This window comes from Ovis aries, chromosome 2, assembly GCF_016772045.2.
Source record: "Ovis aries strain OAR_USU_Benz2616 breed Rambouillet chromosome 2, ARS-UI_Ramb_v3.0, whole genome shotgun sequence".
Classification (NCBI taxonomy): Eukaryota; Metazoa; Chordata; class Mammalia; order Artiodactyla; family Bovidae; genus Ovis; species Ovis aries.
Window position 1 is genome coordinate 96,218,525 of NC_056055.1, and position 19,948 is coordinate 96,238,472.

General features: G+C 44.4%; 2 protein-coding genes across 5 annotated transcripts in view; one reads left to right on the forward strand and one right to left on the reverse strand.

The window, feature by feature from the left end:
* MOB3B (MOB kinase activator 3B) overlaps nt 1-19,663 on the reverse strand; it is a 219,852-nt gene extending 200,189 nt beyond the window's left edge. Inside the window, exon 1 of one of the 4 annotated variants that reach the window (XM_004004422.6) lies at nt 19,514-19,663. The gene's annotated coding sequence lies outside the window, so the exon portion shown is untranslated. Of the gene's footprint in view, nt 1-17,753; nt 18,395-18,778; nt 19,158-19,513 lie in introns of those variants that run through there. The other 3 variants (XM_042243507.2, XM_042243508.1, XM_060411025.1) reach the window with 3 other exon arrangements.
* On the forward strand, nt 10,798-14,611 carry IFNK (interferon kappa). The gene has a single exon (XM_042243506.2). It carries the CDS (start codon nt 13,832-13,834, stop codon nt 14,609-14,611), a length of 780 nt encoding a protein of 259 aa, XP_042099440.1. The 5' UTR covers nt 10,798-13,831.
* Nucleotides 19,664-19,948: the final 285 nt, after the last annotated feature.

Here is a 19,948-nt window from a genome sequence, read left to right on the forward strand (position 1 = left end):
GGATATGGACGGTGTTTGTGGAACACTGCCTTTGGTGATCACAGGTGTTAGCCTGAACCCAAATACATCATAAAGAGCTTTTCTCAAATCATCGTATTCCCTCCATTGCCAATGCTTCCACCTTTATCTAGGCCTCCATAACTCTAACCCAGCCTGCTGAAATATCTGCTCTCATCCTAGGCCCTCTGCTTACATTCTTCCCCCTTCTCCAAACAGCTCCCAGCAAGGGGTCCCCAAAGTGATCTCTTCAAAGCACGAGTCACATGATGCCACTCTCTTGCTTAAAATTCTTTCACGTATCTAATCTTAGAATAAAATTGGAAATCTGTCACGGCCTACCATGCCCTATCCAACCCCAACGTATCCTAGAACGAATTACCCCACTCCCTCAGTCCAACACAACCAATCTCCTTTGTGTTTCTTGAATATTCCAAACTCTTTCCCATAACAGTTTTTGAACCTACTGTTCTCATTGCCTGAAATGCCTACCCTCCAGATCTTAACACTGCAGATTTTTCCTCATCCTTCAAGTCTCAATTCAGCCATCACCTCTGCAATTACCCTCTTATCCTGTTAACTTCCTTCATAACACCTGTAACACTCTCTATTCTTTCAGTTCAGTTCAGTTCAGTCTCTCAGTCATGTCCGACTCTCTGCGACCCCATGGACTACAGCACGCCAGCCTTCGCTGTCCATCACCAACTCCCAGAGCTTACTCAAACTTATGTCCATTGAGTCAGTGATGCCATCCAACCATCTCATCATCTATCGTCCACTTCTCCTACTGCCTTCAATCTTTTCCAGTATCAGGGTCTTTTCAAATGACTCAGAACTTTGCATCAGGTGGCCCAAGTATGAGAGTTTCCACTTCAGCATCAGTCCTTCCAATGGATATTCAGGACTGATTTCCTTTAGGATTGACTGGTTTGGTCTCCTTGCAGTCCAAGGGACTCTCAAGAGTATTCTCCAACACCACAGTTCAAAAGCATCAGTTCTTTGGTGCTCAGCTTTCTTTATAGTCCAACTCTAGCATCCATACATGACTACTGGAAAAACTATAGCTTTGACTATATGGACCTTTGTCTGCAAAATAATGTCTCTGCTTTTTATGCTATCTAGGTTGGTCATAGCTTTTCTTCCAAGGAGCAAGCGTCTTTTAATTTCATGCCTGCAGTCACCATCTTCAATGATTTTGGAGCCCAAGAAAATAAAGTCTGTCACTGTTTCCATTGTTTCCCCATCTGTTTGCCATGAAGTGATGGGACCGGATGCCATGATCTTAGTTTTCTGAATGTTGAGCTTTAAGCCAACTCTTTCAGAATCCTCTTTCACTTTCATCAAGAGGCTCTTTAGTTCCTCTTCACTTTCTGCCATAAGGGTGGTATCATCTGCATATTTGAGGTTATTGATATCTCTCCCAGCAATCTTGATTCCAGCTTGTGCTTCATCCAACCCAGTATTTCTCATGATGTACTCTGCATGGAAGTTAAATAAACAGGGTGACAATATACAGCCTTGATGTACTCATTTCCCGATTTGGAACAAGTCTGTTGTTCCATGCCCAGTTCTAACTGTTGCTTCTTGACGTGCATACAGATTTCTCAAGAGGCAGGTCAGGTGGTCTGGCATTCCCATCTCTTTCAGAATTTTCACAGTTTGTTGTGGTCCACACAGTCAAAAGCTTTGGCATAGTCAATAAAGTAGAAGTTGATGTTTTTCTGGAATTCTCTTGCTTTTTCGATGATCCAGAGGATGTTGGCAATTTGATTTCTGGTTTCTCTGCCTTTTCTAAATGCAGCTTGAACATCTGAAAGTTCATGGTTCACATACTGTTGAAGTCTGGCTTGGAGAATGTGAGCATTACTTTGCTAGTGTGTGAGATGAGTGCAATTGTGCAGTACTTTGAACATTCTTTGGCATTACCTTTTCTTTGGGATTGGAAAGAAAACTGACCTTTTCCAGTCCTGTGGCCACTGCTGAGTTTTCCAAATTTGCTGGCATATTGAGTACAGCACTTTCACAGCATCATCTTTTAGGATTTGAAATAGCTGAATTGGAATTCTATCACCTCCACTAGCTTTGTTCATAGTGATGCTTCCTAAGGCCCACTTGACTTCAAATTCCAGAATGTCTGGCTCTAGGTGAGTGATCACACCATCGTGGTTATCTAGGTCATGAAGTTCTTTTTTTGTATAGTTTTACTGTGTATTCTTGCCACCTCTTCTTAATATCTTCTGCTTCTGTTAGGTCCATACCATTTCTGTTCTTTATTGTGCTCATCTTTGCATGAAATATTCCCTTGGTATCTCTAATTTTCTTGAAGAGATCTCAAGTCTTTCCCATTCTATTGTTTTCCTCTATTTCTTTGCATTGATCACTGAGGAAGGCTTTCTTATCTCACCTATTCTTTGGAACTCTGCATTCAGATGGGTATATCTTTCCTTTTCTCCTTTGCCTTTTGCTTCTCTTCTTTTCTCAGCTATTGGTAAGGCCTCCTCAGAAAACCAGTTTGCCTTTTTGCCTCTTGCATTTCTTTTTCTTGGGGATGTTCTTGATCACTGCCTCCTGTACAAAGTCACAAACCTCTGTCCATAGTTCTTCAGGCACTCTGTCTATCAGATCTAATCCCTTGAATCTATTCCTCACTTACACTGTATAATCGTAAGGGATTTGATTTAGGTCATACCTGAATGATCTAGCGTTTTCCCCTTTCTTCAATTTAAGTCTGAATTTGGCAATAAGGAATTCATGATCTGAGCCACAGTCAGCTCCCAGTCTTGTTTTTGCTGACTGTATAGAGCTTCTCCATCTCTGGCTGCAAAGAATATAATCAATCTGATTTTGGTATGGACCATCTGGTGATGTCCATGTGTAGAGTCTTCTCTTGTGTTGCTGGAAGAGGGTGTTTGCTATAACCAATGCGTTCTCTTGGCAAAACTCTGTTAGACTTTGACCTGCTTCATTTTGTACTCGAAGGCCAAATTTGCCTGTTACTCCAGGTGTTTCTTGACTTCCTACTTTTGCATCCCAGTCCTCTATAATGAAACGGACAACTTTTTTGGGTGTTAGTTCTAGAAGGTCTTGTCTTCATAGAACCATTCAACTTCAGCTTCTTCAGCATTACTGGTTGGGGCATAGACTTGGATTACTGTGATACTGAATGGTTGCCTTGGAAATGAACAGAGATCATTCTGTCATTTTTGAGACTGCATCCAAGTACTACATTTCAAACTCTTGCTGACTATGAAGGCTACTCCATTTCTTCTAAGGGATTCTTGTCCACAGTAGTAGATATGATGGTCATCTGAGTTAAATTCACCCATTCCTGTCCATTTTAGTTCCTTGCTTCCTCAAATGTTCACGTTTACTCTTACCATTTCCTGTTGTCCACTTCTAATTTGCCTTGATTCATGGACCTAACATTCCAGGTTCCTATGCAATATTGCTCTTTACAGCACTGGAGTTTACTTCCATTACCAGTCACATCCACAATTGGGTGTTGGTTTTGCTTTGGCTCCATCTCTTCATTCTTTCTGGAGTTATTTCTCCACTGATCTCCAGTAGCATATTGGGCACCTACTGACCTGGGGAGTTCATCTTTCAGTGTCCTGTCTCTTTGCCTTTTCTTAGTGTTCATGGAGTTCTCAAGGCAAGAATACTGAAGCAGTTTACCATTCCCTTCTCCAGTGGACCACATTTTGTCAGAACTCTCCACCATGACCTGTCCATCTTGGGTGGCCCTACACAGCACGGCTCATAGTTTCATTGAGTTAGATAAGGCTGATCCATGCGATCAGTTTGGTTAGCTTTCTGTGATTATGGTTTTCATTCTCTCTGCCCTCTGATGGTTATGGAAGCTTCCTGATGGGAGAGACTGACTGAAGGGGAAACTGGGTCTTGTTCTGATGGGCAGGGCCATGTTCAGTAAATCTTTAATCCAAGAGTCTCTGGCAGAGGCATGGGTTGGGGCACTAAGTACAGGGTGTGTGCATGGGACCTTTTGAAGGAGGTCACCATTATCTTCATTATCTCCACCATAGTTTGGCCTCAGGGCAAACAACAGGGAGGGAACACAGCCCCACCCATCAACAGAAATTTGGATAAAAGATTTACTGAAATTGTCTTCTTTACTGTCTGAAAATCTGGACACTGTATGAAGACACAAATCTTCACCTCTTTATCTTTTACACTATCTTGTTTCAGGCATCATATCCTCAAAGAAGAATAAATGGATGGATGGATGAAATTATAGGGAACAGATCATTTTAGCCCTCATTGTCCAATGGATCTTCCATGAGAAACAGTGTTATCACATTTAGCAGTGAGTATCACTGCCATCTACCAGTGGGGAAGGTTATAGGGTAACGCCAATTTCTGCTCCTTTAAGTGCACTATTCCTGGAAATATAAAGTTTTAGCATTGAGGCCTTAAATGTATGGGTTCTATTCTTATATAAAAAATGTTTGAGTTTACAAAATTAATAGTTCCAAGAGGATGTCTTAACATTTAATTATCTACAACATTTGGGGCACAAGGCTATCTTCACTTTGAATTTTAAGCTCTCCAAGTTACAAAAAAGCTTTCTCAGAAGAGAAAAAAGTCCCCTTGATGCAGAGTCAAACCACAGGCTGCCTGCTTGAGTTCCCACATCCAGAACTATCACCCTTAGACGAGTGTGGCAAAGCAAGCCCACAACTTCATAGAAGTCCAACACACACTTCACTTTTGCTGATGGCACTGGATCAATATGACAAAATAGTCTGTATTCCCAGCTTTGGCTAAATGGAAGAGAGTCATGCCTACAGACAGTTTTCCCCAAAGTTCCTCTGTACGTATAATAGGAAACACAGAAATGGATCTGGGCAGGGACTCTGGAAATGTCTGGGCAGTTTCTCTACACTGAGTGTCCTGGGAATGCCAACATATGTGACTACACTTTTCCACACTTGGAGCCCTGGTGAAGAAAGGCTATCCCAATCCAGAACTCATGAACCCCGTCTCACAGCTCGACAGGAGAAAACTCAACAAGCTGCTGCAGAAAGCTTCAAGAAACTTTGCACTGGCCATGTAACATCCACCTGCACCGAGGGAGGTTACAAGATTCAGCCTTGGGACTTCCCTGGTGGTCCAGTGGCTAAGAATCCACCTGACAATGCAGGGGACATGGGTTAGATCCCTGGTCCAGGAAGATTCGACATGCCATGGGGCAACTAAGCCCATGCATCACAACTACTGAGTCTGTGCTCCAGTTCAAGAGAAGCCATGACAAGGAGAAACCAGAGTACCGCAACTACAGAGTAGCCCTGGCTCGCTGCAACTAAAGAAAGCCCACACACAGCAACGAAGACCCAGCAGAGCCAAAATTAATTATTAATTTTTGAAAAAAAAATTCAGCCTTGCAATACATGTGGTGGTGATGGTGGTGGCAGTTACTTCTGTAAGGAAGTTGCTGGGTCTTTGTCCTGAAAATCCTACTGCACTCTCTTTCAGAAAGACTGCAGGAAAAACTTCCCCCAGGACTCAGCACCAAGAAGAGCTTTGCTTTGGGACTTCCGTGGTAGTCTAGTGGTTAAGATTATGAGCTCCCAATGCAGGGGATCTGGGTTTGATCCCTAGTCAGGGAACTAAGATCCCCCATGCCATGTGATATGGCCATATACAAAAAAAAAAAGAAGAGCTTTGCCTCTACTGAGGATTCAGCTTTGCTGCTAGTTTGTTTTATCTCTTGGATACCGTGGTTACTGTGTGTGTGTATTAGTCACTGAGTCGTGTCTGACTGTTTGCAACCTCACTGACTGTAGCCTGCCAGACTCCTCTGTCCGAGAAATTCTCCAGGCAAGAATACTGGAGTGGGTTGTCATTTCCTTCTCCAGGGGATCTTCCTGACCCAGGGTTCAAACTCGGGTCTCCTGCATTGCAGGCAGATGCTTTACCATCTGAGATACTCGGGAAGCAAGGCATAGTTCCGCCTTGCTTCTAGAAAGCCTAGAGACAGATTTGCAATCTTTCTTCCACAACGACACTAGACATTATGACAAGCACACTTATGTTCAGACTGCACCTGTCTTCATCTTGTTTTCTTGCTCTTGTTTTCTCTCAACTCTAATTTCTTGAACTGTTTTTATTCTCCTGTGTTATATATATGTATGTGTGTATGCTCAGTGGCTCAGCTGCATCTGACTCTTTTGTGACCCCATGGACCGTAGCATGCCAGGCTCCCGTGTCCATGGGATTTCCCAGGCAAGAAAACTGGAGCAGGTTGCCATCTCCTCCTCCAGGGGATCTTCCCAACCCAGGGACAGAACACACATCTCCTGCACTGGCAGGCAGATTCTTTACCACTGAGTTACCTGAGAAACCCATAAATATACTTATAAGCTTCTTCAGATCCTTTTGGGAATGAAATACACACACAGTGGATTTTATACCAAACCTTTAGAACCCCTACATCTTGCAAATATACAACTTGGGCTCAGATAGACCTGGGTTTGAAACCTAATTCTGTGGATTTCCAGATACGTGTTATCAGGCAAGTTACCTAATACTTCCAAGTTTCCATTTCCTTCTCTTTAAACTGAGGGTAATAACATCTATTAACTATGACCAACCTAGACAGCATATTAGAAAGCAGAGACATTACTTTGCCAACAAAGGTACATATAGTCAAAGCTATGGTTTTTCCAGTGGTCATGTATGGATGTAAGAGTTGAGCCACAAGGAAAGCCAAGAACCAAAGAATTGATGCTTTTGAACTTTGGTGTTGGAGAAGACTCTGGAGAGTCTGGTGGACTGCAAGGAGATCCAACCAATCCATCCTAAAGGAGCTCAGTCCTGGGTGTTCATTGGAAGGACTGATGTTGAAGCTGAAACTCCCATACTTTGGCCACCTGATGCAAAGAACTGACTCACTGCAAAAGACCCTGATGCTGGGAAAGATTGAAGGCAGGAAGAGAAGGTGACAACAGAGGATGAGATGGTTGGACGGCATCACTGACTTGATGCACATGAGTTTGAGCAAGCTCTGGGAGTTGGTGAGGGACAAGGAGGCCTGGCATGCTGCAGTCCATGGGGTTGCAGAGTCAGACACAACTGAGCAACTCAACCAAACTGAATAACATCCATTAATATATTGTGTAGTGGCTATGAGAATTAAAGATAATTTACATAAAGAGTTCGTACTTAGTATCTACTATGTAAACAGTATCTTTACTGTAATTAGTAACTGTGCAGATTGTCACCAAAGAATACCAAAGGCAATGTCTGGAAGACATGACGACACATGAAAACATGGACAACTTCATCTGACTATGGAAGCAGGGACTGGAATGATATGTCTACAAGGCAAGGAACACCGAGGATTTCCAGCACTAACCAGAAGCGAGAAGAGGCAAGAGTCTTCCCTTGAAGGTTTGGTGGGAACACGGCCCTAATGACATTTTCATTTTGGACTTCTAGACTCCAGAACTATTAAGGAATAAATTTATATTGTTGTAAGCCACATTGTTCATGGAAATTTACTACCGCAGTCCTGGGAAACTATCAATACTACATTCTCCAACACTTGTAGCCCCAACTGGCAGAAGTGAAATAACCAAGCCAACTTTCAGTCCCATTGACATCTGCCAAGAACTCACGGATACATATCTGGCTTGTTTCATGAGGGGCATATGCTGGAAGATCACAAAGGAGGAAAAAGAGGAAGGAGAGGCTTTGATTTTAGGCTTAAATGAATTAACTGCCCTCTCTGACTCTACCCCCAAGTACCACTGTGACCTTGGGCAAGTCACTTTATCCCTCTAACCCCAAGTCTGTCTCTCAGTGCCCTTCCAACCCTAAATTCTAGGATTTAGAGTCTGTACTTCACAGGTTAGCTAGAGGCAGGAGAGTTGTCAGGAAGAAAAGAGCCCCCTCAGCATGGCATCCCATGGCTCTACTAGATTATTCTAGACAACATCCCCAAAACCAGGCATTGCTCAGATACTGAAAAAAAAAAAAAAAGCCTAAAATTTGGAGCATGTGAATTTTCTGTCAAAGAAAAGTCCACTTAAATTTTTCCATAATAATGCCTTTCTTTGTTCTTTATAAATGTTAGGAAATCTTATGACCACATGCAAGCTGACAGGAATTTTAAAAAGATACTACCCTTCTCTCTGCCATGGCAATTCCTTTCAAAATTTTTATCCAAGACAAAAGGACATCTCTGTCTATCTCTCACTCCACTCTCGCTGATTTTCCAAACTACAGGCATATTTGGCTATGGTCTGGGGTGAAATCCACATCTATTCAGTGGGTAAAAGAGAGGGTTATTCTGGGAGGTTACCTCTTCTCATCTGAAATGCTTACCACCATCTCAAAAGTGAAAGCCCCATTAGTGTTAAAATGAACCAAGAGCAACAAGAGTAGAACAAGGATTCGGATGGAAGCTGTTCTGATGAACCCCAAACTGGGTAGGTTTTACCAATGGTGCATATTTATTTATGTACATACTTATTTCACCAGATGAAGTCTCTTTTCATCAGGGATCCTTTTCTAAAAGCTCCAAGTAGCCCTGTGGAGGAAGTTACTCTATGCATCATTTGAAGCTGGGCTGTGAAAAAGAGACAGCGGGAAGTCCGTCTGCTCAGCCTCCCTAAGGGTGATGTACCGCACATGATACAGAGATGTGACAACATGCAGGGGAGGGGGAAGTCCTGATTTTGGAACCACTTAGCAGTTTCTTCAGCACAAATTAACACCCAAACTTAAGAAGCATAAAAATATCACCTGGCAGGCTTCTATTCAACAAACATCGATGTCTTTATTGAAGAAGTACTATGCATACAAAACTGAGTAAGAGATATGTCTTGCCTGGAGGCAAAGATGTATGAGTCAACCAAATAACACAGAACTATGTGATACTACCTGCATGGAGGTATGTTGGTGTTCATGACCTAACCAGCCCTGGGGAATCCCAAAGACAAAGCAATGGAAGGAGGGGATGCTGAATGAATGCTTCGGCTGCCATCTACCATTCTGTGAACTTCTCAAAACTCCCCAGCACCTGACTTTGCCCGCTCCATGTCTCTACACCAGAACTAAAACCAACAAATAACTTCCCTGTCACTGAGAGACACGGCTTCATTATCTTCCCTCGGTCATCCAACAAATAATTACTGAGTACTTAGTATGGGCAGGGTGCTGCGAAAGGCACCGAGCCTGTCTGATCCAGGTCTGGTGAGCCATTTTACCCTGAGCTTCATATTCACTAAGGATTTATAATAACACAGATTTTAAAACTCATATCATATCCAAATGATATCAAATATACAGTCACAGAGATACAAGTTCCAGGCTTAAATTTCAAGGCATATCACAATCTTTATAATCCTGTTCTGGTAATTTTCAAAACACAAGTGCAAGTCTCCCTACTCCCATGCTATAGATCTGCAAGGAAGTGGTCCAGGTGTCTCTGCGTGTCTGTGGGCCCTGCAGGCATTCAAGAAAGCCGTGGACAAGCCAGCTGTTGGACGTGTGCTCACAGAACTTAGTGTTTGGTGGGGAGACAAGATATCAAGCAAGGATCTACCACACTGATAACTGTGGTTGCTGCAGGGGAGAGAGACACGATGGGGAGTGGAGCTGGCAAGCCAGCTTTCACTTTATCTGAAGTGTTTAAATGTTTACCATATGAGCACATCCACCTATTACTTGTGGAGTCACTGTAAGTTTCTATATCAGGTACATCATCAAGAGAAGAACAAGGAAGAAAGGACCAGGCAAGAGGCGGCCCCCCGCGCGGGAGGCAGTGGAGATGGGGGAAACACCAAGTCGTCACAGCGTCAGGGTTGGTCTGGGCTAAAACAGTTCTACATGACTTTGTGGTAGCCATGGTCTGCACGCCACGTGGAAAGCAGTGCTAGGCATGGATACAACAAGGCTTCCCATCTTCGAGCTCCCTACTGGGCTCAATCACCTAGTGACCCCACAAACGCAATGACAAACTTACACGCACTGAGTAACGTAACGTGTATGATCAACATGTTAGGCTCACTCTGGTTCAAAACTTGCCTTTTCCTGGAGCGCTATCAATCTTACCGTACGATGCTAAATGCCCGTGAGTGAGTCATGGCTATCTCGTCTAGACCGAGGTGTCTCATCTTCACTTTGTCAAATTGTGTCTCACCCACTACCAGTAACCATGTCATCCCCATGTCAAATTCACCCAGTTCCACTGAAAACAGGACCGCCCTGATAATCACCTTTCCCCCGATCTAGAGAAATGAGAGCAGAGATCATGGAATGATGCGTGCTAAGTCACTTCAGATCTGTCCAACTCTTTGAGACCCCATGGAGTGCAGTCCACCAGGCTCCTCTGTCCATGAGATTCTCCAACCAAGCACTGGAGTGGGTTGCCATGCCCTCCTCCAGGGGATCTTCCCCACCCAGGAATCAAATGTGCATTTCTTACATCTTCTGCTTTGGCAGGTGGGTTCTTTACCACTAGCTCCAAACTAGGAAGCCCTATGGAACAATGTTAGCATGCGAACATGTAGCCCACAGTGACAGACTGGGCAGTTGTGGCTCACAAATCATGGAATAAAAACATTTCCTTACACCATCGTTCTTTCTGACTTTCTCTTTGTATTTTGAGATGGAGTCAGATGGCATTGCTTTTACAGAAGAGAGGCATGACCAACACTGATCTTCCAATAATGCTTCTGATCATGACAAGTATGTGTGACTGTGTGTGTGTGTACTATTTTGTCTTTGTACGGCAGGTACCCTCTTCAGAGTGTGCACAGGTGTCAGGGAGGGGTGCACAAGTAAAACCAGTGCAGAGAAACACAATCGAATGCCCCTGTGCATGAGGTGGACAGCTAGCAGAGGAAAAGTTTCCTGCAGAGGCCTTCGTGACTGAGTTGGGCTTCTCTGGTGGCTTAGATGGTAAAGAGATTGCCTGCAGCATGGGAGACCCTGGTTCAATCCCTGGGTCAGGAAGATTCCCTGAAGAAGGAAATGGCAACCCACTCCAGTATTCTTGCCTGGAAAATCCTATGGACAGAGGAGCCTGGCAGGCTACAGCCCATGCGGTCGCAAAGAGTTGGACATGACTGAGCCACTTCACTTTACTTCTGCTCTAAGAGGTCAGTGGGGCTGGCATGGAATATAGGCTTGCCAGATAAAATATAGGACACCCAGTTAAATTTAAATTTTAGATAAATAATGAAGGATTTTTAGTACAGGTACATCCCAAATATTGCATGGGTCTTCTGTACTTTTATTTGTTAAATCAGGCAATTCTAATGGTGGAAGAGGTAGACGACATGCATGTCAATCATCTTTCCTTTCTTGTCGTGAATACTGTCAACATCATCAGCACATGAGGAATGAGGAGCATGCTATAATAAAGACTTCCTGCACCCAAAAGACTCAGAACATGCTTGCTTCTTCAGCCACGGACTCCTTGAGATCATGGACTTATCTTACCCATCCTTCTTCAAGAGCTAGCCCAGTGACTGGCATGCAGCAGACACTAAAAATACGGTTTTGAATAAATGAGGATAAAATGTGGAATGACAATAAAGGGAAGAAATTTGAGTTAAGGGGGATAAGATGACAAAACTGTCCCTGACAGAAAATACAGGGACCTTCAAGGTGGTGGACAATAGCCAAATTGCCAGCCATCTCCATCACCCACTGGCAGAACCTACTAGCACAGAAGTTCAACTGAACAAACTCTTAGCTTGGTTAGTACAATGAAACTGTCTCAAAGCAGCAGGAACTATGCTAAGTTCCCTGAGTGAGTAGAGCCAGAGGGACACAAAATTGGGAGTTCAGCACGCATACAATTATTTACTTTAAAAAGCCAAAATTAAGGAGGACAAAGCACTGTAAAAGCCCCAAAGAGGAACAAGCAGTTCTGACTGAGACAATTCAAACAGCTTTAGGAATAAGAAGTAGTGTGAGGAATGGGAGGAGGTCTGGCCTTCAAAAGACATTGGCATTTTATAAACATATATTTGTTGTTATGCATACATACACACAGAGTTTATAAATGCATAGTTCATACTTCTTACTTTTCTTAATGTTTGTAGCATACATATATCTAGATTTTTTTTTCTGTACATAAATACATGTGTTTATATTTAACAGACTCTATATACTACCATGTAAACTTGCTTTTAAGTTGCAAAGCTTGCCCATCCAAGTAACCAAGTATAAGCCCACAGCATAATTTTGACTGCTTGCACAGACATTTTCTACTGATGATTTACTTAACCAAGTACCTACTGCTGAACATTTTAATTGTTTTCAGTTTTTTGATGTGATGAACTTCCTGACAGGTAAGTCCTTAGAGACATCCATCATTATTTCTTAGAGACAAACTCCTAGAGGGAGAATTCTGAGTCAAAGATCATCTACATTTTTAAGGCTTTTGATATATATCCATTTTGCTCTCCAAGAAGTCTGTGTCAGTTTATAATCCTATATAAAAGGTCTCATTTTCCCGATTATTTTTCTAAGTTAGTCATCCCACAAAATATCTCTGCAAAATCAGAGTTTATACAGAGAGAGCATATAAAGTAACATATATAGTAGGTTTTCTTCTCAAAATAAATCAGTCCAAAAAGCCAGGATTTTAACAAATTTCACTTGTCTACAATTTAGTCCTTGGTGCAGCCAATTAATTTAGACATGAACATTTTAAGCCAAATTTCCAGTCAAAGGCTGCCATGCTTGAGGAACTGTGGTTGCTCACCATTTTAAAATGACTTTATTAAAAATTAATGCATTTTTTTAAGGTGATAATTAAAACTAGCCTTCTTTAATGGCATCCCATTTCAGGGTCCTAGAGGAAAAAAATCCATTTTCTTTGACCATACCAGAAGAAGCTTACCTGGTCAAAGAAAGGGAAAATCATACATGGTGGACAGCCATCATTACCCCAGGAATATTGGTCCAGGTGTGAATTAGTTTGGCTAAAGTGGGTGATCACCTACTCACATACCTCCTCAAAAACAAATAAGAACAAAAAATCTTTACAGCACACAGAGCTTCTCAGCAAGAAAGAAAATTAAACTAAAGTTTTAAAATACTGCTAAACCACATCTAAAAGTTTAGGTACTATAAGAGAGAAGTTAATGAGGCAGAAAAATATTCCCCAGTATACAAGCCCCTGGAGGATTTCTAAGAAAGAGATCAGAGGCATACAAAATGCTAGGTGGGGATGGTAAGTGCTGGTTCAGGTTTCACTACAGGAAAGGATAGTTGGAGAGTTCCAACATTTTCTAGTGGCAATACAAAACTAAGCTGGTCTAGTCTTCTATGCGATAAGTGCCATGCTCAGTGATCCACACTGTTTTTCATCTTTCTTGAGACACAAAAAACTCAAATAAAAGAGAAAATATCCAAATATAGAAGTTTAACAAGACTGGAAAAAACCCTCAACCATGTTATGTTCTAGTGGCCTTGCAATCAAATAATCACAGTCATTTGGTCAACGTCTACGATTAACTCCGTGAGAAAAGAGGTTTGGTTATAGGGCCAGGTACAAAAAAAATATTTTCTTAGAGGATCACTCTCTCTTATGTAACAGCATTGGGTGAGCAAGTGTATAGAATCATAGCTTTCGGGGCTTTCTGAAACAGTCTGCATCTGTCTCGTGCTGAGGATTGTATCATACTGGGATGGGTCATCCAGCCATCGATGATAACACAATCATAATGCTCTGCTCACTTTTCTCAAAAAAAAAAAAAAAAAAGACAGCACTTCCAAAGTCAGCGTAGTCACCCCAAATCTAAAAAGCCTCACAGGCAAAGAAGCTGAAACGCTGAGTATCATAAAATGATTAATGCAAAAACTCCTCCCCACCGAAGATACCCAGGTGTATAAAAGGCACACGAAGGAATACTTCAGACCTAAAACCTCATTGTCAACCTCTGAGTCTTGTGGATTTTTCACCTCCATGGGTGAGAGGGAAAAAATGATCACCAAGCCTGATGGGATTCGAAAGTATGTGAGGCTGGCGTGCCTCATGGGTCTGTTCATCACTGGCATCCTCTCTCTGGACTGTAACTCGCTGAATGTTCACCTGAGGAGAGTCACCTGGCAGAATCTGCGACTTCTGAGCAGGATGAGCAATTCATTTCCTATAGAGTGTCTACAAGAAAGAAAAGCTTTTGAGTTGCCCCAAGAGATCCTCTCATACACCCAGCCTCTGATGAGGAACATCAAGGAGGCCTTCTATGAAATGACCAGACAGGCCTTCCACATCTTCACTCAAGACACCTTCCAATCCACTTGGGAAGGGAAACAGCTGAGACAAATCCAGATCGGACTTGATCACCAGCTGCAGTACCTGGAGCAATGCTTGGAAGAAGAGGAGGAGGAAAATGAAGATGCAAGAGAGAGGGAAGAGCCTCTCTCAGCCAGAGAGGAGACTCTCAGGAGACCCTCAGGAGCTCCAGTCCTCCAGCCGAGCAACCTAGAACTGAGGAGATATTTCAACAGGATAGACAGGTTCCTCAAAGATAAGAAACACAGTCACTGTGCCTGGGAGATTGTCCGAGTGGAAATCAGAAGGTGCTTCTACTTCTTTCAGAAACTCACAGCACTACTCAGGAGGAGATAAGGTATTGATGTATTCTAAGAATTAAAATCCTGTTTCTCCCAGAATCTTGTTTTCCTTCTCGTCCTCCTTCATCTTCTTTCTAAGGCTTGTTGTGCCGTCCCATGGCTCCCCTCGACTGGATTATTGGTGATTTGGGTAATGGTCATTTTTTTCTGAAGTTTGGCCTTGCAGCATCAGCCACATTCACCTCTCTAAACAAGGTGATGCCTACCACCCCCTGGGTGATCAAGAGTCTTGTTAGGAAGTCCTGAAGACAGTTTTAGAGGAGGACTTGCCCTCCCATCTGTTATTCTCTGTTCCTCTTCCCTTTTGCTCTTTTGTACTTGCTTAGCTTTGTTGCTTTTGAACTCCTCAAACCAATGGCCAGAGGACATGGCTCAGAGAATACTACAAAATCTAACACCTCAATGACTTAACTCTTGCTGCCAAGCTTGTTTATTCTAGGAAAGTTCAGCACATTACAAGAGCCTGTACAAGATCCCATAGAGTTAAAACCTTTCCTGTCTCCCTACTCTTAAAAAAAAAGAAAATGGAAATTTTGGACCCATTTGCTTCTCAGCTTGGTTTGGTTAAAATGATAGAAAGTTTGCGGGTTGGTATTTTATTACTGTAAGAGAGTGAAGATCCGTAATGATACTAGATGGTTGAATGAGATGACCATTAAAGTCTCATTCAACCTTTAAGAGCTTATGATTCTAATACAAAGAGCATTGTTCAAGTGATTTTGACACTTAAAAGCATAGAAAATGCTGCAGAGAAGTTTAATATCTGTCTTTTTTTTGGTTTGTTTTGTACCTGAAATGAAATACCTATGGTCAGACTATGAAAGAATTTCACACTGGATTCTTTCCAACTAGAAGGCCACTTTCTGCTTGTTAAATAAACTAATCTTACTCATACACGACATTTTAATATACTTTATCTTTTTTAAAGTTATTTTGTACCTAGATTATGCAAATTATTTACTTAAATTTCCTTGTATGGTCCTTCATCTGTATTAATTCACCTTCCAGTGGAAATGAATTTTCTCTACCTTTCTCTCTCCCTTCTACCCCATTTCAGAATCATCTACCTTCAAGCAAGAATTAACAGAGAGATTGTGGCTACCCAAATGCATCACAGAGAGTATCCAGTTCAACTCTTGGAAGGCCTTTACTTGCTATTGTTTTCATAGCATGCTGCTAAATGGTTTAGACTCAAGATTCATCTGTAGTTGAATAGTTAAACTCCAACATAGTTGTACTGAGAAAGTATTAAAATAAAACTCAGTTCAAAAGTTAGAAGAAACGTTTAAAAGAACAAGAACTAGTTGTGGATCACAGTATACTGGTTACCAGTAGAAGGATCAGACAATAAAACAAGTTCATATCATCCATTGAGTAACAATAACTCATCAGTAAGTGTTGTAAATTTTTAAAAAGCATTACAAGCTATAAAGGAATTGGGACATGCAAGCTACAAAGCAGAAAGTATACATTTGATGTTTTCCATGAATTTCTCTAATAATGCCTTTGCATGATCTCCTTAATGATTCTCCTGGGACCATGTCAGTTACTTTAGCAATTGATGGTTGCAGTCTTGTCAAATGTTTGCAATAATGCAGAAGGAAAGAAAATCAGCACTTCTAGTCAATAAAGCTTGTCTGATTGTACCAGCAGGGGCAGAAGTCACAATGGGATGCTTTTACTAAGAGCACCACTAGTCAGAAAAAGGAGAATATTCTCACTGAAAAATAGGTAAGGACACAAACTGGAAAAATCACAAGAAATACTAACAGACAATATGAAAAATGTTTATTCTCATTTGTGATTAGAGAAATGTAAAAGAAGGTAATAAGATACTGCCCTCTCATCAGTCTGGTAGAGATTAAAAAAAAAAAGTGATAACGTAGAGTATCAGTGGGGTGCAGGGTACAGAAGAAAAAACTCCTATGTATTGATAGGGAAATGGTAACTGGCACAAGTTTCCTACAGAACAATATAGCAATCTTAAATGTCATTAAAAAAAAAAGTACATTAACCCCTTAGACCTAGTTATCCTATCTCCAGAAATCCATGTAAGCAATTGGAGCCTTATTTATAATATCCCCCCTCCTTCTGTTTTAATTTTTACCTCTGTATTTTTTTGTTTTGTCAATGCTGGGGAGGGTCTTCTTCTAATTCTAAAATTAAAGAAGTCATACAAGCTTATCTCTCACTATAATTACCCTGTTTTCTTTACTGGAGTAGACTGGGACAGACATTGCCCTTTCACTTTGTTAATGATGCTTTTAGACACTCGAGCAACTCAGGCGCTTCCTGCTTTTCCAGTATTGCTGCTGCTAAATTTCAAAGGAATCCTTCCTTGGGGATCATTTTCATAATGCAGTATTTGTAAAGTCCCTTCTGGTGCTTCTAACATTTTGCTTTCTTTCTTCTGCGGGTCCCACTGGTAACATCCAGAAATTACTGGAGAATATGTTCTGTGTGTCCTCTCTGCTGACTTGGTCTCCTTTGTTCTTCTTTATTAAATGGAAGCTCAAAAGTTCCCACTCTGGTAAAGCAAACTCCTGTAGCTGTGCAGAGGCACAGTGTCTACTTAAAACCTTCCAGTGGGCACAAGGTCACAGGTGTTCATACAGAAGCTTCCTCCCTCCCCTGGCTTGGGGCACAGATCAAAAAGTGAAGGATTAAAAAAAAAAGAGCCTCCCTGAGCCTTCCTGGGACAGGCACTGACTGTATGTCAGACAGAAAAAGCTAACACCAGTATATGTAAGGCTATGTGCAGGTATACATTCCAACAGGTGTATAGACAGTCTCCCCTCACCAGCTAAGCAACTCTGGGAGCATCATCTGGGGACCCTGCCCTCTGAGAATGGCTACTACGTTTTTGCCCAAATTCTATTCCCTCTATCCTCCGAGGCATAGTTGATTTACAATATTATATTAGTTTCAGGTGTACGTCCTAGGTCTTTAATAATCCTCGGTCACTAAGAATAAGCACCACGTGTAAGCACACAACTTGATAGGAAAGGCAGAGTAATAATAGGGTCGTTATAACCTCACCGGCGCGCTCACAGGGGAATTCGGTCCCCAGACACAGATTCGCAGGGACTGGGTAACGTCTACACAGTCAGTGCTGGGTCCTCCATGTCTGCTCTTACCAAATGTTGAGAGGGTTCCCGGGCTTTAAACTGGAGCGCTGTGCGAAGTCAGGACCCCAAGTTCATTCTGGAGGGAGCCACTTCACTCCTATTTCTAAGCAAAGTCTCGAGGCTTCCTAGGTTATTTCTACATCTCCATTAGTGAGTGGCTCGGCGATACAGAATCAGCCTGCAATGCAGGAGACTCAGAAGACCCGAGTTACAGAAGAGGACCCTTCCCGACATGGATGGGGAAGATCCTCTGAAGAAGGAAATGTCAACCCATTCCAGTGTTCTTGCCTGGGAAAGTCCATGGACAGAGGAGCCTGGCGGACTACAGTCCACGGGGTCGCAAAAGAGTCGGACACAACTGAGCACAGCACTGCACACACGCCCTGCTTAGACTCGCCTGCCCTTCGGCGCTTGGAAACTCAGAGCCTTAGTCTCAGAGCCTTGGACTTAACTGTTTGCCTATCAGACTTGCCCAGATCCCGTCCCACCGCCTGGCAACGGGCCAACCACACGCCTTTAGGCGGAGATTGGAATCCACTGGAACTCACAGGAAAGGGGCACCCGGGATTGGGGCAGCACCTCGCTTCCACTCTCTCCCGCGAGCGGCACCTTCTGGATCTGCGCTCCGCCGCGCGCTAGGGATAAGATCTGAGAAATGCGCCCGGGGCCACAGGCAGCGGAGGAGGCGGGGAAGGCACAACTTTCCCTCCGCCCTCTCACCGCAAGGCCCGGGAGGGGCGGCCCCACAGGAGTCGGGCTCCTCGCCTTCCCCAGGCGGGCTCCCGGGCGCAAGCTGGCCGGGAGGCTGGCGTAGGGGGGCGGGGGAGGAGGACGAGAGGGGCTTCCTTGTCTCCAGAGCCCCGCCAGATGTTAGAAAGGCGAACAATAGGGGAAACGCCGAGAAACAAAAGGCCATTCGCCTGGATCTCCATCGGCTCTGTCGCGTGGTCCCTGCGAGGCGGTCGTCTGGGAGGGGTCAGGGAGGTGGGTAAGGGGGGATCTTGAGAAGTCTGGGGTGTCGGTTTGGTACTTACTTGCCAGGCCCCGGGGGTCGGCCCTGTACCCTTCCAGAGCGGTCCAAAGGCAGGGAGGAGCAATCAGGAAAGTTGAAAGGGTTTTCACCTTCCTGAGTGTAGGGAAAGGGAGGGGCTGGGATTCCAGATGTTTGACAGTTGTTGGCCCAGGGGTTCCGAAGGATTTGTACGCCCTTTACACACCCTCTCCCTCCGCGAAGCAGCAGCAGTCCCCGGGGCGACCCGGCCGACGCAGCGGAGTTCCCCTTAGCAGTCCCGAGCCGAGCCTCCGCCTTCAATACCAAGACGCCCTAAACGTGGTCCCCCTGCCCGGGCGCACTTTGGTAAAAGTTTGTCTTCCCGCCACCCACAGTCCAGCATGCACTCTGCAATCATCTGCGATCCGGGATGGATTCGGGGACAGAGTCGTACCGCCCCCTCCTCCCCAAGAGAAGAACGATTTCACTGATAGACCTTTAACATTCAAGGCCCCGGAGCCCGGGAGGACTCTCGTTCCAACCCGGGAAGGGAGCGGGAGGAGGCTGCCAGAAGCCAAGACGCGGGCAGGGGTCTGAGGCCGATTCCAGTCCCGGAAGCAGGCGGAGGGCGGGCGGGGAAACAGGGTCCGCCGCCTCCCGCCCTCCTGTTGCACTCGCCCCAGGTGTGCCCCGCACCTCTAAACCGCCCGGGCGCGACCCGGCGCGAGCGGCTGCGAGCTGCGCCACCTCCCCGCGCTCGGAGCGAGTTCTCACTCACCGTGGGGTTTTACCTTCAGCCCCGGGGCCCTGTCGGCTGCCCGCGCCGGGGCAGCTGCTGGCGGCGCGAGAGGAAGACGGTGAGCTCGGGGCAGGAGGGGCGACGCTCGCGGATCCAGTGCGGGGCTCCCAGGCCAGCGCGCGCGGTCTCAGCAAGCGCGCGGGCGAGCGAGCACCCGGCTCCAGCTGCCGCCGCCGCCGCCGCTCCAGAGCAGCCCCCACCGGCACCCGGAGCGCGGCTCCCTTGCGAGGGCGCGAGCGGAGCGGGGACCCCCTGGCGGCCGCCTTCGGAACGGCAGCTCCCTTGGGAAGGAACGTCAGGTCGCCTTAGGGTCATCTTCCCTCCGGAAAGAGGTGGGGAATGGACCGTCTGAGCGGGGCTCCCAGCCTCCTGGGAAAAACATTGACCCTTTGGCCAGGGCGAGGAGGAAGCTAT

Bases quoted from the DNA above. Each gene is read 5' to 3' on its own strand.
- IFNK (XM_042243506.2), top strand. From the start codon at position 13,832: ATGCAAAAACTCCTCCCCACCGAAGATACCCAGGTGTATAAAAGGCAC.